We start from the raw sequence: 19016 nt of genomic DNA on the forward strand, positions 1-19016 counted from the left end.
GCGAGTGCAGGGTGTCCGTGGATCGAAGGCGGCTCCTGGCACGGCATGGCATCGGTTCCCCCAAGCCTCGTATGAGGGGATTAGGAGCATGCCACACGTCCCCTCCTGACACCGTGGTCGAGGCATTAGGCTCTAGTTACGCACATGGGCCAGGTCTTTAGCGGCTCTTCCGAGCGCTCTTGTCGGGCCATGTGTCGTTGGGCTGTGTGGCCTGTTAACGTCAGTAGGAATGCCTTTTATGAGGGTGCCTCGATACATGCACTCAACCATAAAGAGAAGGACACCTACATGAGAAAATCTAGGTTTGAGGAAGCAGTAAATGACAAATAAAGCAATTCGCGGATATGCTATATGCTGCCATTCCAAAACTACGCCTAGAGTTTTCAACCGTACGATCAAATCGACAATACGCATGCGATCATTTGTCTCTCCCCACACTTCCTCTCTGCACATGGTGGGCCATACTAGATAAATCTCACCACTACCTCTCTGCCTTTTCATTTCTCCATTTTCATTTTCTCATCTGTCTCTCTCTTTCTCATTTCCTTTCTCGTTTCCACTATCCTTCATTCCCTAGATCTAGCTGCAGGGAGAGCACACTACCAGAAGGAGCTGTGGTGACCGGCAACATTCTAGAGCGGCAGCGAGCAGCAACATGAAAATAGCGACTCGGCAGAACCCACCCAAGCTAGTGTCAGGCACGACGGCGAGCTCCCCAAGTGGGAGCGACGACAGCAAGGCTAGAGTACGTGGCTAGATCCATGCGAGGTGCTTATAGATCTGGTTCCTCCACTCACCGGAGGGACCAGATCCGCATGGCTGCCATGTGACCCGGTCGCCTGAGCGACCTAATCCGCCTGAGCGACCTAATCCGCACGGATCCTGCCCGAAGGCAGGTAGGTTTTATTCATTTCTTGAATATTTTTCTATAACTTCCTTTCTGTGTAGTCTTTTTCTCAATTTTTTTAGTGTTTGTCCATTAGTTTTTTGTTACTTTTGAATTTCGTTCCCTATTGTCACTTCCAAATTTCAATTTTGAATATTTTTTGCTTTTCTAATTTTTTTCCAAAATCTGCTTCAAAATTTTGCCCTAAATGCTTGTTTCTAAAAATTTTCCCTGACTATTGTTCCATTTTTCTATGTTTTTGTTCATAAATTATTTTTCTACATAAAATAGTTTATAAATCTACGTATTAATTGGAATAGATTTGTACAATAAGTAGTTATACAATTTTTACGTGTATGAATTTTGTACATAATTTTTCTTTTTTTTAGAAATGAGGAATGAAGCGTGGTGCACCCATGACATGAGACAGAGAGCGTGGTCCTCAGGGGGGGGGATCCGGAAGTGGTCAATCTCATATTTCATACAAGACAAACTAGAATGTAAGAAGATTTGTCCCATTATATTCTACAACTTATTTGGACCCAGAGCTCATTTCCATGTTGACCATGTATGCATTCTGAAATATGTTTTGGTCAAGTGTTTAATTGTTCAGTGGCGTGCAGGATCTTTAGACTAGTGGATTTGAGCTGTGTACATGTGGCATACACGTTTTTCAGAAAAACATAGTAATGACGGAATTAAGACGATGAGCTTGTGTGTGAGAAACTGAGAGAACCCAGCCAAAGGATGGGTCATAGTACTTGTACTACCCTACAGTTCCTGTCATAGTGATGAGTGCCCTGTTGAATTAGAATCAAACAAATACAGTTGGGGCTGGAACCGGAGACGGCTGGTGATATGAAATCCCCGTGTAAGCCAACAGATCATGCAACACAATTTGCTAAGCAATACTTAATGTGCTTGCTAGCTATCAGTGAGGAAGAAACGACGACGCATTGCATTGCCAATCCCCAGCTGGCCAGCACTGATCCTTGTTGCATTTCCAAATTTCATGATTGATCTAGTAGTACTAATCTTACAATCATTCATATACCATCCGTAAACCTAAAAAAAAGTTTGATCGGCATGAAGCCTAAAATGACACACCTTCTATTGTATTTTTGATAGATTGTAGATATTGCACCATATTATTTAAGAAGATTATATTTATTTGCATGATGTGGGAAGTTTTTTGTATGGCACTTCTAATAGTGATGCAGAGGCCGAAATATTGAAATATTTCTTTATATGAAAAATAATTACTTTGCTCTAGGAGAAGAACAAATTGGATATACTAACCCATTTAAAATCCAAACAGGTACATCAAGCATCCAATGGATGTAGGCATGTAGCCAGGTAAGCCTCCGTCCGGATGATGGTTGTTTTCCACTTACCCTCCAAATATAGCTTCGTAGTAGATCGTTGATGATCTTCAATTTACTGCTGCGTATCCTTTCAAATTTGTATGCATTGATCTCCTATGATAACATTTTTTTTCAAATTCGTCTATAAATTACTGCGCCTATGCGCTTCACCAATCACCACACCATCTCTGTTGCACAAGTTCAAAATTCTTTTTGGTGCCTGCTGCCTAGTTATCCACAAAGGCCACCATGGGAAGCTCCTCAACCATTTCTTTGCTCTTCTTCTTGATCCCAGTTCTTCTGCCAGGTATACTGATCTCATCTTCCAACACATTCTTGAATGTTTTGGTATGTATATTGACACTGATGAAGATGATGATCACATTTGCAGGCGCCATGGCAACAATATTCGTGTTCACAAACCGGTGCCCGGAGACGATCTACCCCGGCGTACAGACGAACCCGAACCGCCCGGCCTTCCCGACCACCGGCTTCGCGCTGCCGCCTGGCCCCGACGCCGCCTTCCCCGGCGTCCCCGCCGGCTGGGCAGGCCGCATCTGGGGCCGCTACCGCTGCGCCACCGACGCCTCCGGCAGCTTCGGGTGCGCGTCCGGCGACTGCGCCACGGGGCGCGTCGAGTGCAACGGCGCCGGCAACCAGGCGCCGAGCACGCTGGCCGAGTTCACGCTCAACGGCCAGGGCGGCAGGGACTTCTACGACATCAGCAACGTCGACGGCTTCAACGTGCCCATCCAGATCCTGCCGTTCGGCCAGGCGCCGGGCTGCGCGACGGTGACCTGCGCCGCCAACATCAACGCGGCGTGCCCGCCGGAGCTGGTGGCGCGGGCGGCGGACGGCAGCACGGTAGGTTGCCGGAGCGCGTGCGGGGCGTTCAACACGGACGAGTTGTGCTGCCGCGGGGAGTACGGGAGCCCGGACAGGTGCAGGCCCAGCAGCTACTCGCAGTTCTTCAAGGCGCAGTGCCCTCAGGCCTACAGCTACGCCTTCGACGACGGGAGCAGCACCTTCACCTGCGCGTCCGGCGGCAACTACCAGATCCTCTTCTGCCCTTGACTAATCTAGTTTTTCCTGCTGGATTAGCTAGTAGTGCTTGGAACTGTGCTCCAAATTGAATAATTGTTGTTGCATCTCTCCAGGTACTACTCTGTTTTAAATTATTAGTCGTTTTGATTTTTCTAGATTTATAGATTTTGCTATGTGCATAGTAAAATTTATAAATCTAGAAAAGCCAAAATGACTCATAATTTAGGCGGAGGGAGTACTTAGGTTCAGACTTTATGTTCCATCATATATATACGGTTTGAACCTTTTCCTAAGACTGCTGTGTTTCAATGGAACTAGTGCTTTCAACTGGATCTCAGGCTATTTTTGCTGCTGTTTAATAGGAAAGAAATTGTTCATATCTCAGTATCTCACCTAGCCTGCTCGCCATCCACATGTATGGCGAAATCACTGGCATACATAAGAGCTAAACACCCCGCTCCACCTCTTTCTCTCTTTCTTTCTTTCTCTCTTCTCTTCTCCTGTTGCACTTTTCTTCTCGGTACAATACTCATCCTAACAGTTTCCTTGTGCCGGCTGAAAATTGGATCTACTCCGCCTGACATTCGATACCCACTCCCTCACTGTTTCCTGAATATATTTTATAGATTTTTTTGGAACAAGTTCTTGAAACAAAAGTAGAAGAACTTATTCGGATAATTTTTTTCTAGATAACTTGATTGAAGAAGATTTATCACAAACCATTTCTCAAAAAACCTATCTGACGGAGATTCACTCAGAAAATTCCACTAGTTGTTTGAAGAAATAAGAGTTTGCCCAACTCCCGTGAGTCCGTGACAATCTCTCATCAAAAAAAAGTTTCCCAAATAAGTTGTCATGGAAAGTTGATGAAGTTATCCAAAAAATTTCTTCGGAAAGGCGAAAACTTTCTACAAAACGAAGGTCACGTATATGAATAGTTAAAAAAACAAAAAGTTAGGATTTGTCGTTACTCGGTCGGAATCGTGTGCATCAAGCCTCCTTTGTGCTTATGAATTTGCGGCTTCCCCTGCCTTGTGTTATCTCTCTTTGCCTATGCATGTGGATCCAGCGTATTTACACACCACTTGGACCCTTTTGTCTTCCATGATCATTGGCTCCTCCAGGGGCGGAGGTGGGCCAGCGCAAGGCCTAGGGCCACTCCATGGGCCAACTGTGCAATTTGGATTGGGCCTTCATGCTACAGTATGGAGAAAATGGGCCAATGACTAGGGCCGTAGCCCTAGTTGCCCTACCCTCTCCTCCGCCACTGGGCTCCTCCTCTCTTGTCCAAAATAGCGGAACCCTTTACTCTTCATAATTCTTCTCCAATGGAGCAAGACATCCCACCCTGCATGAAGAAAGCGGCTGCAAATTGTATCATCAACCGCATCAAGTCCCATTATTGTTGTAGCGGATCATGAATTTTAGGGTTTGTTATATCGGCAAGTGTGTGATATTTTAATTTGATATGGAGTTTAGCCCTGAGTTCCAAAACCAGACAAAGTACCCTGAAACTATGAATACCGTTTATATTTCACCCTCCGTTATTGTCGTAGCTGATCACTAGATGAAATTTAGGGTTTGGTATATCCTCAAGTGTGTGATGCTTTAATTTGATATGGAGTTTAGCCCTCGAGTTCCAAAACCAGACAAAGTACCCTTAAACTACCAATACCGTTTATATTTCACCCTTGAGCTATAGTTTGGTAGGTGGTTTCTGGGGTGGAGAAATTAAGAAATAAAAGGGGTGGTGATTGTGTTCTTGACTGGCGCCTGCTCTAGTGCTCTATGCCTCTGCGAAGTGATTTTGAATGGTTACCCCATTGGTTCTTTTTTGTCGGGATGGAGTGGAGATTTAGATTTGTGCTTTGCTACAAGCCTATTTGAGCTCGCTTGCTCTATTACATCATTCTAGAAGGCTGCTAGAATTAGTAAATGTAGACGCATTGTATATATTCTGATGAAACTGACCCCTTCTAGGGGACCATGCACGACTGAGTGTGTGCCTTCCAATCTCACATTCTCACTTACTGTTATAGAGAATTATATATTGTGATCTGTGATGTTACGCTAGCTATCATGAAGTATTGAGCAATAGAGAAATATCTGTACATCTTAATCAGCTAAGGTCTTCTTCAGTTTCTTGCATGTCCATACAATAATGATCATTTTGTAATGACGGTATGTTTAGACTCAGACTTGCAATCTCAGGTGGGGGACTCTCTCCCTTCCGTGTCGACCCTTGAAAAAAAAAAGACTCAGACTTGCACATTGCGGATATACTCATGGCACACCACATTGATTGGTTTTCACCCATTGTGGTGGGGCGGATAGGGTGGGTTAAGTAGTTGAGTTTTTGGGTGGGTTTTTGAGTTGCCAGTAGAGTCCCATAAGTTTTGGGTTGGGGTTGAGTGGTTGAGGGGGAGGATTTAAATTAAGACATTGGCATGTCTAGGTGTTGCATGCTAAAACACCTTCTGAATTAAAAATGACTATTGATGCTGATAGGGAGTAGTTGTCATGGCACGAAAACCACATGATCATTCCTATTTAAAATGTTAGCTATTATAATGGTTAGCTAATGGATATACCTAGATCTAGAGTGAAGATTTTTCCTATTATAATCTCACCCTCATATTCTTTCATAAAATGAGCTTAGCATTTACTGTCTGAGTCCACCAATGGATATGCCAAGATTGTCTGTCTGTATTATTCATATTTAAAAGATCTTAGAATAAGATAGCAATTTATGCCTGAATTGATGAGGTTATCCTTAGGCAAGGGGCTACGGATTAGTTTGCCCATAGACCATATTGTAGCAAACTCTCCCTATAAATACATAGTAGCTTCACAATTCTGTGATGCCCAAAGTGCTTAAGAACTCCCACCCCCACCCCTTGCTGGTTGTCCGTCAAGGTCATCATGGGAACCTCAGAGACCATTTTGTTGCTCTTCTATTTGGTATCTGTTTTTGCGCCAGGTGAAAATCTTCTAACACTTGCACTAGACTTTTTCGGTGCATATTTTTACATCCAAGACCGTCAAATCGTAAAAATTTTGTTAAATTAAATGACATATCCAAAACGTAGTTACCATGCTTAACAGTTAATTGTTGCAATATTATGTTGGCGGACCTAAAACATTCATTTTGTGATGCTAGAACACTAGAGATTTTGTGTCCCATTGCATTATATCATGCACGTTAAATGAGTATGACATAGAGTTAAAAAAGATCGTAGAGATACCGTTTATGCTCAATATCTATAAGGCGAAGAAACCTTGCTCACATTTTGTAGCTACTCTCATAGACACATACACGTGGAACATTGTCATACTGAATTGTAAGTTTTTTGTACATCAGTTAATGCTATCCTTGTGATATTGGGATTTTTGGATACCACAAAAGCCTTATAGACAATATAAAATCTGAATAAATTTCAGGCGCAATGGCAGCAACGTTCGTGTTCAGAAACAATTGCAAGGAGACGATCTACCCCGGCGTGCAGACGAACCCCGGCAGGCCGGCCTTCCCAACCACCGGCTTCCAGCTTCAGCCCGGCGCCGAGGCCCAATACCGCGGCGTCGCGGGCACCTGGGCCGGCCGCATCTGGCCTCGCCACCGCTGCTCCCCCGGCGGCGCCTCGGACGGCGGCTTGTCGTGCGCGTCCGGTGACTGCGCGGGGAGGCTCGAGTGCGGCGGCGCCGGCAACCAGCCGCCGAGCACGCTGGCCGAGTTCACGCTCGGCGGCTCGGGCGGCAACGACTTCTACGACATCAGCAACGTCGACGGCTTCAACGTGCCCCTCCGGATCGGGCCGGTCGGCGCCGGCTGCGCGACGGTGACGTGCGGCGCCGACATCAACGCGGCGTGCCCGCCGGAGCTGGCGGTGAGGGCGGCCGATGGCGGCACGGTGGGGTGCAGGAGCGCGTGCCTGGCGTTCGGCACCGACGAGTACTGCTGCCGCGGGGATCACGGGACCCCGGACAGGTGCAGGCCGAGCAGGTACTCGGAGTTCTTCAAGCACAAGTGCCCGCAGGCCTACAGCTACGCCTACGACGACAGGACGAGCACGTTCACCTGCGCGACCGGCGCTGGCTACAGCATCGTCTTCTGCCCTTGACCGGACCGGCGTATTTTTTTTCAAATAAAATTTGTGTATCATGTATGTCCAGCGGCGGAACCAGAAAAATTTTGAAGGGGGGCCAAGAGGCTAAGCCAACATATGGCCATGGCGGCGGCCGGCGGCGTTACTGCGACGTATGTACATCTGCAGTTCGGCTGAGGCGTCCGTTAGTTTGTTATACCATTGCAAAAATGATTCAGAGTCTATGTGCCATGTCTGCGGCTAGGGGCGAAGCTACCTCTAAAATTATCATGGTGCAACCGTTAAAGACCATAAAAAATTAACAATACATGGTAAATGCAAGTCTAGCTAGTGCTAAATTTTTCATTACCCTGGTGCATCGGTACCAGGCAAACTGTACGTAGCATTAACCCTGGCTGCGGCTCCTCCTAAAATAGCTTTGGTACAGTTTTTTGATGAAGTAGAAATTGAAGTTGTGTTAAAAAATTGTTTCGTAAAACGGCTTCAGTCGCCTAGGATCATGGTAGCCGCGAGAAGCCACAATTTTTTGCTCACAGGCAAAGCCGTTTTATGGCTTTATTCACGGCTCCCATGATAAAATCATTTTGAAAATGATATTTTGACAGAGCTTTCATCAAAAGTCGGTGAGGAAGCTATGCAAAACAGACTACTTTTTGCTTGTAATTATTGCCTCTTAGACTATGTACTTGATTTTAATTGAAAATACAACGTGAGCTACTTAGATATTGAATTTATCGTAGAATCACTTATCTAATTATTTGTTATATACTGCAAAAAAAAGGGAAGTTCAATTTTTTTTTTCAGCCTTAGGGGGGGCCGTGGCCCCTGCTAGCCCCCCCTGGTTCCGCCGTTGTGTATGTCACCAAGAATTTCACCATAATTTAGCAAGAACATGTTTGGTGCCATGGTTTTAACTCTTTTCCTGAAAGGCTATTATGTTTTGAATGCTTTGATCGAGTCTTCAGTAACAAACAACAATGTGCACTAACCGTAATGCAGAACCCTGCCTCAGTTTCAGGTTTTCAGCAAGTACTCTTCAAATATAAGACAGAAATATATAGTGGCGTTTACCGTTTAGTGGCAGTCAAAAAAAACTCGACCGGCGGGGGAAAGCCCCCCCCCCCCCCCCCTTTTTCAATTAAGAAGAGGCCAGTTGACCCCGGCCGAGAAAACCCCCGAAAACCAGCTTCCGGGCTTGGACTGACGGCACCTTGGCACTGGGCCGGTCCGTAACCTTCATGGGCCGGGTTTCGTCGTCCACTGGGCCGGGCCGTAGCCACATGGGCCGGGTTCCGTCACCCAAGAGCCGTGTCGCACAGCCAAGCTCAACGGAAGCACAATGAGAGGGTTTTTTTCCCACAGGCGGGGGTAAATCTGCCCCGATGGGGGTTCGAACCCCCCACCTGTGGAGTGCCGCCGGTTGCTTCGCACCAACTGAGCTAACAACCTTAGGCAGTCAAGATTTTGGAGAAACAAGGTCGCCTGTACTGCTTGATCGAGTGCTTGTCGAGCAATCAATACTACAACAACATAGCCTTAACAAAATCAATATAACAACAACATAGCCTTGTTGTTGTATTCATTGCTCGACAAGCACAAGCAGTACAGGCGACCTTGTTTCTCTAAAATCTTGTCGAGCAATCAATAATGACAAATATATGAAACAATGTACAACATAAGAACTGTGTTTTGCAGATTCTGTTGTGTTTGGACAACGGTGCGCTGGCGACAGGAAGTCAACTCAGCCTTGGTAGATAATGTAGTTGGCACTGACTTCAAGTTTTTACAGTGGCATCCTGGCATTGAAATAACATGTAGGTCAGGGGCTCCACACAAAAATACATCTTCTGGCCGCCCCGTTTGACCTTGCAGGTGCCGCAATTTTGACTACTGACCATGGCAACCTGGCGTGCTGTACCATATGTCCATATCTATAACACTGAATATCAGATCAATCAGGGGCTTTACATAATCTTCCAGTTTCTCCTTAAACTAACTATGAGTTTAATGTGGCTCATCTTAGAGTTTCCCTCTCTCCAATCTCATGTATCCAACCTTGCTCGTCATCCAAACCAGCAAAATGAATCATGAAGTCTCCATCTGAATAAGCCCCTGAAAATCCAATATGATGTGAGCAAATCATAGAGGCCATAAATGATAGTAAACAAACTTCCGTAAGAAGCAAAGTGGAAAACTTAGTTCAGGTGATAATTGCAATTTATTGAGACTCAATGCAGGGATAGCCGACAATGTAAGGTGACAGATAACAAGTAGTGTGTAATTTTGTGGTAAGTACCAACCGACATGTGCTACACAAGGACTAGAACAATGGTAAGCAGCACGAATGCTTGAGACGTGTCAATTTTCTTGTTTATGAGTAAAACTATACTGACTTAATTTAATAAATATCGTTCTTGCAGTATCATGCAGCAAATGATCTATAAAATCAATTTGCCAAAGCTATCAAAAGAGTCGGCAGATAAACCTAAAGGACTCCTAGGAAGTTATGTCCTCAATTTAATATGACGAATTATAACATTCAAATGCAAACTCACATTACATATGGCAATGTAGACTAGTAGAATGGATGAGAATGTGAAAACCTTTCCATATAGTGGGCAGGTGGAAGATGAGGCAGTGGGCCGACTTCCATGTGAGGACCCAAGGGTAGGAATTGAAGAGGCACTGCATTTTTGCTATTCGGACATGCGCTTGCATTTCTTCAGCTGATAAGTGGTCAATTAGATGCTTGAGTGCTGCATTATCTCCACTTTTTGTGGAACCAAACTGTATCCAAAAACCTCTCACTCCATTTTGACCTCCTTATGAAGAAAACTCCTGCATGAAGTATATGCCAAGTTGACAATGGGATTATAAAGGTCCCTCTTTGGTGTTGGACATGACTGAAAAAGTAGTGTGTCACAACAATTTTGCTCTCAAAACAATTCTAATAAACAAAAAACACAAAATAATCACTTGTTAAGTCTCCCATACCAGCATTCACACCACCGAAATCTTCTGTCAGAACAAGATCAGGTGAGTCATCAAAATCACTAGGTCCTATCACTGAGAACAAAATTCTCTCCTGCAAACCATGTAATGAAAAGAGAAAAGTATGTCAACAAGACAAGCAACCTCAGGTGAACATCCCAACATGGGAACCCATCTCAACCAGTGCATACGCTAGACCCCAACAATCGAAGTTAATGGCCCAACGGTAAATTACAACCATCAGAGACTCACCAGCAGGATTTCTGGATTAGTAACCAGGGTGTCCTGTAACAACCAAGATAAAACATCAATTAGGTGCAAGAATTTTCCTCGTATTATGCTGAAAGTATGCTCAAGATCCAATCCGACAGTAATTAAGTAGCAGCGGCGACCCACCGCGTCGTTCCAGAAGAGCCAGTGGTGGCGGCGGAGGTGCACGCGGAGCGCGAGGACCTTGCTCCAGCTGGGCGGGCGGCTGGAGTCGACGGCGGACGCGGGGAGCGCGACGAGGTGGTACCCTTGCGCCGCCGCGTACGCGCGCTTGTTCCGCGCGGTGGCCGCCAGCACGCCGCGGAAGGACCGCCGCCCGCGCGACCCGCTCACGCCGTCGTCGGCGAGGGTGACGATGGCGAGGCTGAGGCGGGGGTCCCGGACGAGGCGGTCGGGGGCGCCGGGCAGGCACCGGCGGCCGAGTGAGTTGGCGCGGCGGAGGAGCGCGGGGAGCTGCGAGAGGAGGGCGAGGAGGAGGGCGAGCGGGAGGAGGACGAGGAGCCGACGGAGGCGAAGGCGGTGCCGGTGGTCCGCGGAGCGCCGCGGCCGCGGCCGCTCGGCCATCGCCGGGAGGCGCCTGCCTGTCGCCTGCCTGCGCGCGGTGGCGTGCAGCGGCGGCGCAATGCGGTCAACATCTGGTCAGCAGAAATGGATAGACATCCAGAAGGTCTACGTGCCATCGCTGGGTTCTACGTGGGTCCGCGCACGTTTTGAAACTGAGGAAATTCCAGCTATTATAAAAGTTCTCAATTTTCTCTGTACCACTCAAAAAATTCGAGCTCCTACCCAACTACTAATTTAATTTTCTCTAGACTTCCATACCATTATCGTCTATTACCGGCCAACTTCGTCACGTTGACTGTCGGTCAGACTCGTTTTCAAGTATCAGAGGACGAGTAAGTGCCCATTTTATCCCTCCTCACTGAAACATCTTCAGCGTGAACCAACAACGCCGGCATGCGTGCGTGCACAAATAGCGGAGCTGGTCATGGCGCAGTGCGGGGTGCCGGCAGGCTTAGGCAACGGCGAGGGAAACGATGGCAGAGCTAGTCGTGCACGCGTGGCTGTCGGAGGCGGTGCCGAGCTTCGCATGGGACGGCGTCGCGGCGGACCCGCGGCGGATGTACGCGGCGGTGCTGTCCCTCAACCTGTTTGACGCCGCGGGCAATGTCGCGGCGGACCTGTTCCTGTCGGTGGCAGCGCCCGGGGTGGTCAACGACGCGGACACGGCGGCAACGAGGTGGCAGTATGCCGCGGCGGCCGGGAGCGAGCCGGCAGTACGCCAACCACCAGGAGAGGGAGGCGCGAAAGGAGGTGAGGAGGCAGCGGCACAGCGTGTCGTGGAGGCGTGCGGCGTGGCACCGAGGCGGAGCGGAGTGGGGCGGTGGGTCGCGCGGCAAGCGGCGGGGCAGAGTGGTGCGGCGGTGTGTCACGGCCAAGGACCCGCCCCTGCTCCTCCCTCTCGCGGTGGCGCGCGACGATCCGCCTGCCCGCGCCAGGACTGCACCTCCACCGCGCTCTGCCGGGGAGTAGAGGATGAGACAAGAGGGAGGGAGGGAGCAGAGGGAAGGCGGCGCTGGGATTCAGCTGCCGGGACCCGACGACGGCAGGAGGGGAGGCGGTGTGCAGGCCGAAGCTACGTCGCACGGGCTCCGCCTCGCCTCGGCCTCGCCGCTGGCGCAGGGGAGAGAGGGGGAGGGAGGGAGGGCCGGGCCCCTGCTTGCCGGAGGGAGGCGGCCATCGCGTGCCGAGCTCGGCACCCAAGCCAGCTCCGCCGTGGCCGGCGAGTGCGGCGCCCGGCCCGCTCGAGCGGAGGGGCGAGGAGGAGAAGAGGGCAGTGGTGGAAGAGGAGCAGAGGGAAGAGGGGCACACGGGCGCAAGATTGGCACCGCCGCGTCCATGGCGTGCGACCCGCGCAGGTCTAGCATCGTGAGGCGGGGGTGGAGCTAGAAGGCGACGGCGGTGGCGCGGGGCCAGTGAAGAGGGGAGAGGCGGAGGAGGGGAGGCCGGCGCGCGCTCATGAGGGCGGCCGCCGCCGGCAAGGTAGAAGACGAGAGAGGGAGGCAGGTTGGAAGATGAGGGAGAATAATGACACACGGAGTCCACCTGTAAGAGGGGCGGAATGGACATTTTTAGCTGCAGTAAACTGTCGTTTTTCTAGAAACTAACGAAAGTGGTATGCAAGGGATAAAAGATTAAAGTAGTGGTTTGTATGGCACCATAATTTTTTAGTGATATATACGGAATTGAGAACTTTTATAATGGCTCAAGGGAATTGTCTCTTTGAAATTCAAACTTTCACAAGTGTCACATCAAATATTTATAAAAAATTAAATATAGATAAAATAAAAAATTAATTACACAGTTTGCTTGTAGATTGCGAGATGATCTAATGAGCCTAATGAGGTTGTGATTAGACACTAAACTGCTACAGTAACACATGCTCTAATAACAGGTTAATTAGGTTAATAAATTCATCTTATAGTTTACAAACTAATTATATAATTTATTTTGTAATTAGTTCATGGGTGAGGGAAAGTTAGAGCGTACGTTGTATCTCCGTTGCAGTGTTCATTGGTACCAACTTTTGGTCCGCGAAGTGCTCGTCGTGCTTTTTTTTTAGCTTAAAGTGCTCGTCGTGCTGAGACCTGAGAAACAGCACCAGCTCGCTGGCCTTGTTTAGTAATTCTTTAGAAGTACTCCCTCCGTTCCAAATTGTAAGTCGTTTTGACAAATCTAGATACATAAATTTTACTATACATCTAGATAAACATTGTCTAGATACATAACAAAAATTATGTATCTAGATTTGACAAAACGACCTATAATTTGAAACGGAGGGAGTACTTTTGATCTCCCGTTTCAAACACAAATATAAATGCGGTGAGACAAATCAAAGACATCTTTATCTACGAATTATTTTTTACAAGGAGAATATTATCATATACATGACATAGCCGCCCCACCTTCGGTCAACAGAACATGGCTCCTTGGCTAGACATTCAAATGGCAAAGCATTTCTTATTCAAAGAATTTTGAATACATATGATACAATAAACCCATAACAATGACAGTCAGTATTTCAAAAGTTTGATAAGATGTCAACAAAAAACATTATGTTTTCATGACCGCAGGAAATATAACATTCTGAAAATTATCATACAAATAATCAGAAACATCGAGCAGTTAAGATAAATTAGATGATATTGAACATGCTCACAAATTTGTGAGCTATGCATTTAATAAAAAATGCAAGCACATCAACCAAAGTAGGACACAGTTTGGAGTTTGGACAACCCAAGCCATGGCCTCCTATTTCAGCTTCTTACTGAAGTCTGGGAGATCAACCATCTGGATCCTTGAGATACCTTGTGCTTCTTCCCTCTCCTTCGGTGTGTTGTATCCCCATGTCACTGCCCACGTGGCATTCAGTAATATGAGAAACACAAATTCATTTTGACCAAGAGAGAACCATTGGGGTTTGGGAGAAAAACATCACTTACCCAGGTAGAGGTTCCATTTATCCAGCGCTGGTTCTTTGATCACATTCTTCAAAGTCGCAAGTCGGTCCTCAATGAAACTATTCAAGGTACAACAAGAACAAAAGAAAACAACAATCATTCCGTACTTCTTTTACTGTTGTCCATCGCATATGGATGCTTAGAACTAGTTCATGGGATGCAGTATATGGTATTAAATTTCAACCATGCAAGACTTACTGAAGCATTAGGCCTTGGTGCTGCGGCATCTGCTGCAGCTGCTGGAGAACTTTTACCTTCGGACTGAAGAATGAACTCACATATTCAATACTGAAAAATCATGGATAGGCATAGGTTTAGGAAAAGAAAATAAGATCCATACTAACCCAGTACCAAGGCCATATATCCTTTCAGAGGGAAAATCTATTCCAGCCAATTCTTTCAGTAGTGCTTCAGCAAATCTACTCTGAAAGATGACCAATAAGTGATCAGCAGAAGATCAGCATTCTGCCTTACCTACAGAGCAGAACTGTGAAAATAAATTTTAAAATATCCATTATCCAAAAATATCTATATTAAGGTAAAGTCTAAATATGTTTGTTAAAATCATTTGTTGGAAAAGTTCAGCTTTTCATAAACATCTACACAAAAAAAAAACAGAAACTGAAACCATGAACACATGAAATAGAAGATTGAGAAAAGTTAGGTCACACAGCAGAGAAATATAGGAGATTGACCTGTTTTGTTGTGACTATGTAAGCTTCAGAGTTTGAAAGCTTTAATGCATCAGCTGTCCCAGTATAAAACCTGCAGTCACATTGACCGACCAATGAGTAACATGAGACACCTCAGGTTCATTACATCCCTTCAACTTTTTCGAGCGAATCAGCTGTAAAACTGAAAAGGGAAAGAGTGGGAAGAATATCACCCTATCGGAAGCGACTAATAAATTTGTGATCATTCAAGCCAAACAAAACTTTTACATACAGCAATAAAATTAAGCTAGCGCTTAAGATAATCACACAGGCAAGCAATGAGCCAATAACACACAGCAAAGAAAATATGTATGCATATGCATGCTCATGCAGTCACACATGCATAGAAATGGCTAGCTGTCCCAGTATAAAACTGCAGTCACATTGACCGACCAATGAGTAACATGAGACACCTCAGGTCATTACATCCCTTCAAACTTTTTCGAGCGAATCAGCTGTAAAACTGAAAGGGAAAGAGTGGGAAGAATATCACCCTATCGGAAGCGACTAATAAATTGTGATCATTCAAGCCAAACAAAACTTTTACATACAGCAATAAAATTAAGCTAGCGCTTAAGATAATCACACAGGCAAGCAATGAGCCAATAACACACAGCAAAGAAAATATGTATGCATATGCATGCTCATGCAGTCACACATGCATAGAAATGGCTAGGGTGCAGACATGGAGCCAGTAATCAAGACTTGGGATTAGTGATCAATTTTCTTTCCAACTTATTTAATAGACATAGCTACTAGAAAGTTGTTTACTACCTAGACCCACTTAGATACGATGAGACCTCTGCTACTAATTTATCAAATTATCTTTGCAAGCTATGTATAAGGGAACTATAGAAATGTATGATCTGTATTTCATCCATGTGGTCATGGAGCTGAGAGTATTTCTGAAAGTTTTGAAGTGTTCCTCACAATTGAGGAGTGAGGACAGAACACTAGAATATCTAGAGATGGTTGTCCCTGTGGAGTATATACCTCCCAAGTCCCAACTACCAGCAGTAAAACACAAAGTTATAGTTAGATCTAACTTAATTTCTCTGAATATATATTGGTCAGACCCAATGAAAATATACACCAATTATTTCATAGATCAGTTACCTGTTAGCAGCTATCCAGCCAGATAAATCATTTTCAATCCAGTCATCTCTTACGCGACCAAAGAGATCTACCAGAGACTCCCTATCTTCTTGCCACTCGTCCATGAGTGTGGGCTTCAGTTTTAACCAGTTCTCCAATATATCTTGGATGCTAAGCCCATCTGCAACCTTGCAAATATCACCTTAATATAAAAATTCAATCAATCTATAAGCTATACTCATTTGCCTATTCTTACCACCTAAGACAGCATGATAATATTTGGTCATGAATACACTACAGATGAACACTGCAGAACTTACTGATGATTTCCGAATTGATGGTATCTGGATCTCAACAAGCAACCTAACAAGCAACAGGTTCTCATATCCTGTTTCCACCACTGGACGGAGCTGAAATAGTGGAAAACGTTTTAAGTATTACTCCTACATTGTGTAAATAATAGAATTGGGAAGAGGAATGCTGTGTTCCTTGTCATGAAACCAATATGAGAACATCTATTATGCTTCATGAGGATGAGAAGCTTAATTTATTCATAGCACCATTTTTCTTTAAATCAGAAAGCGTTAATTATCATCAGTGGTGCACTATCCTTATTCCATAGTTGCCGCAGATACTCATAGCATGTGGATTTTTCAAATGTCTAGGCAATTGTGGACCAAAAGTTCCTACCAGTACATGGGTTAACTTCATATGGTGGATAGGTGAATGACAGGGAGAATTCACTTTGCTTGCTTGCTGAACAAACTATGGAGGAGTTGGCTTTCATGAACTTTCTAAGTTTCAAGGGTTTTCAATAATAAGCAAAGGGAGATTAGTGCTTCAGCACAGGGCACTGAAAGACATGACAAAACCAATCACTAGGTGCACATTGTTCCAAACCACTAAACTCAATGATCCATCAACCTAACTTTGTTTTGTACATTCTCTTAGTTTTTCATTTTTTTGGTAACATTCTTGTTAACTAAAGCTGCTGGATGTGTAGCAAGCTGCATTGCGACATGGAATTTATTAACTATTCAGAGGAAGGTTTATTAGTTCCCCCATCTCCATAAAAGATGCTTCCAACTAACTACTGCAATCAATTTTTTTTAAAAAAATGAGCGCTCTGCAAAATAACAACAATGCTAAATGGAGCTCTGAAATGCTAGGGTGTGCTAGCTTGGTAGTTGGTAGCTAAGGCCATGTGGGCAACGAAGGCTTACGGTGTACATCTGCTCCACTATCCACTCCTCCATGGCGGAATCAACTTGCTCAAACACCCACGGCCACCTAACCTTCGCGGCCTGCACAAGCACAACAAATCGATTAATCGAACACCGTTACTCGTTTGACGCATGTCAAGCACGCAAGAGGCAAGACGGAGGAGACCTTGACGGCGGAGAGGGAGCTCTCGCCGCAGCTGTCGCATAAGACGCCGTCGAAGTCGAGGGCGAACAGGTCGCCGCCCATCGCGGCGCGCGGGGGCCTCGCCGCCCTTACTCCCCTCCTCCCCGTCCCCCCGGGCGGCGGAACGGACCGCACGAAGTAGGGGCGGACCCTCCCTACAGGCAAGGTGGAGCGGCAGCCCAAGCTGCCGGCGGCCGGTAAAGCCCCCACCACCCTCTCGAGGCGGCTAGACGCCGTGCCGAGAAAACGAGCGGCGGCCATGTCGTGCGTGAGGCCGAGGAAGAAGAAGAGGCAGCCGAAGGGGGCCGGGGCTATGGGCTTTAAGCTTTGCGGGCCAGTATATGTTACGAGAGAGAGAGAGAGAGAGAGAGAGAGAGAGAGAGAGAGAGAGAGAGAGAGAGAGAGAGAGAGACGGCCCAGCCCACAGAAACGTATTCAACTAGTATATGTTAACAATTTAAAAAAAAACTATATGTTAACAACAATCGCTATTGTTTTTTCTTGCTACTGAAAGTTTGACTGAATTGAATATGTCATTGTGTAATTACAAGGTTCCTAATGCTAAATAATGATTCGAACCGACTAAACAATTATACCGTATTTGGGAAAACCATGCATTGAGAATGAAGGACGATATGTTACGTTCAATTTTCCAATAACTCTTGAGCCTTGAGAAAATGCAAGTAAAGCATCACCAACAGATTACTTATATCCCTCTTCCTAAATACTACAAAATAAATATTTAGTGATGGAGATACTCCAGCAGATTATCATCCAATCCCCATTACCTATAAATTTTTGATAATCATCAAAATTCACCTCAGTCTCTGTTAAATGGAGTGGATTTCCCCTACTCTATTCTTGGTGATTGCATTTTGGTAGTCTGCTACAACAACTATTACCTAAAATACAAAGATAATTATTAGTAATGGAGATATAATATGTTTTGGATATGAGATATAAGTAATTTGTTGAAGATGCTCAATGTTCTTTTTAGAAAAAGATCTAAAGGGTGTTTTGAGATTCATTTAAAAACCTTCTGCTTCGTGCAAAGCTTTCTCAGCTTGGATTAAGATAGGATTCATATCTTTCTTTCGATTCATACATTTGGAACTTGCGCCATGGGCACGCCAATCCTTCGATTGATGCAGCATTTTTTTTCTCTTTTGAATGGACTGATGCAGTATGGGTAAAGCCTATAACCTTTGGTGTGGCGGGTACAGTACTACCGTACACGGGCACTATGCTCGTTAGTAACTTCCGGTAATTTCCTTGAACACGCAAATCAAATAACATTCATGTGGTATGAAAAAGGTAGAAGGCTAAGGATGCTTTCAATTTTTGTTCTTGACCAAGATTTCCCATTGAGGATGTGGAGCTGGATTGGCGCGATTGGTTAGTGGGAAAGCTCAGCTAGCTGAGGTGAGTTTAACCCTTTTTTTCAAAGAAAAGAAAAAAAAAGGAAGAATCGAACGGCCACGAATACGCTCTCAGCGAAATTTGCAATGATTGATTTTGAAATCGGGATCGTTTGGGACCTGTGGTTGGAGGTTTGTTGGACTCGTGCATCTGGCGGTGGTACCATGTCCGAATCACGTCCCTGTGCGTGGGCCCACCGC

General features: G+C 45.7%; 3 protein-coding genes and 1 pseudogene across 3 annotated transcripts; 2 read left to right on the plus strand and 2 right to left on the minus strand.

Annotated features, from left to right (window-relative positions):
* The first annotated feature begins 2646 nt into the window (after nt 1–2646).
* LOC120658145 (thaumatin-like protein 1) lies at nt 2647–3587 on the plus strand. The gene has a single exon (XM_039936388.1). It carries the CDS (start codon nt 2647–2649, stop codon nt 3322–3324), a length of 678 nt encoding a protein of 225 aa, XP_039792322.1. The 3' UTR covers nt 3325–3587.
* A 3153-nt stretch (nt 3588–6740) lies between these two features.
* Nucleotides 6741–8164, plus strand: LOC120658146 (thaumatin-like protein 1). Its single transcript, XM_039936389.1, has one exon. The coding sequence runs from the start codon at nt 6741–6743 to the stop codon at nt 7413–7415; it is 675 nt and encodes a 224-aa protein (XP_039792323.1). The 3' UTR covers nt 7416–8164.
* An 893-nt stretch (nt 8165–9057) lies between these two features.
* LOC120658148 lies at nt 9058–11306 on the minus strand (annotated as a pseudogene).
* A 2376-nt stretch (nt 11307–13682) lies between these two features.
* Nucleotides 13683–18919, minus strand: LOC120658150. The gene is made up of 9 exons (XM_039936394.1): nt 17380–18919; nt 17214–17294; nt 16311–16400; nt 16012–16178; nt 14878–14947; nt 14527–14606; nt 14381–14443; nt 14165–14241; nt 13683–14074 (listed from the first exon to the last, which is right to left on the minus strand). Exons 1-9 carry the CDS (start codon nt 17656–17658, stop codon nt 13974–13976), a joined length of 1008 nt encoding a protein of 335 aa, XP_039792328.1. The 5' UTR covers nt 17659–18919; the 3' UTR covers nt 13683–13973.
* Between the last annotated feature and the right edge of the window lie 97 nt (nt 18920–19016).

This window comes from Panicum virgatum, chromosome 2N (assembly GCF_016808335.1).
Source record: "Panicum virgatum strain AP13 chromosome 2N, P.virgatum_v5, whole genome shotgun sequence".
NCBI lineage: Eukaryota > Viridiplantae > Streptophyta > Magnoliopsida > Poales > Poaceae > Panicum > Panicum virgatum.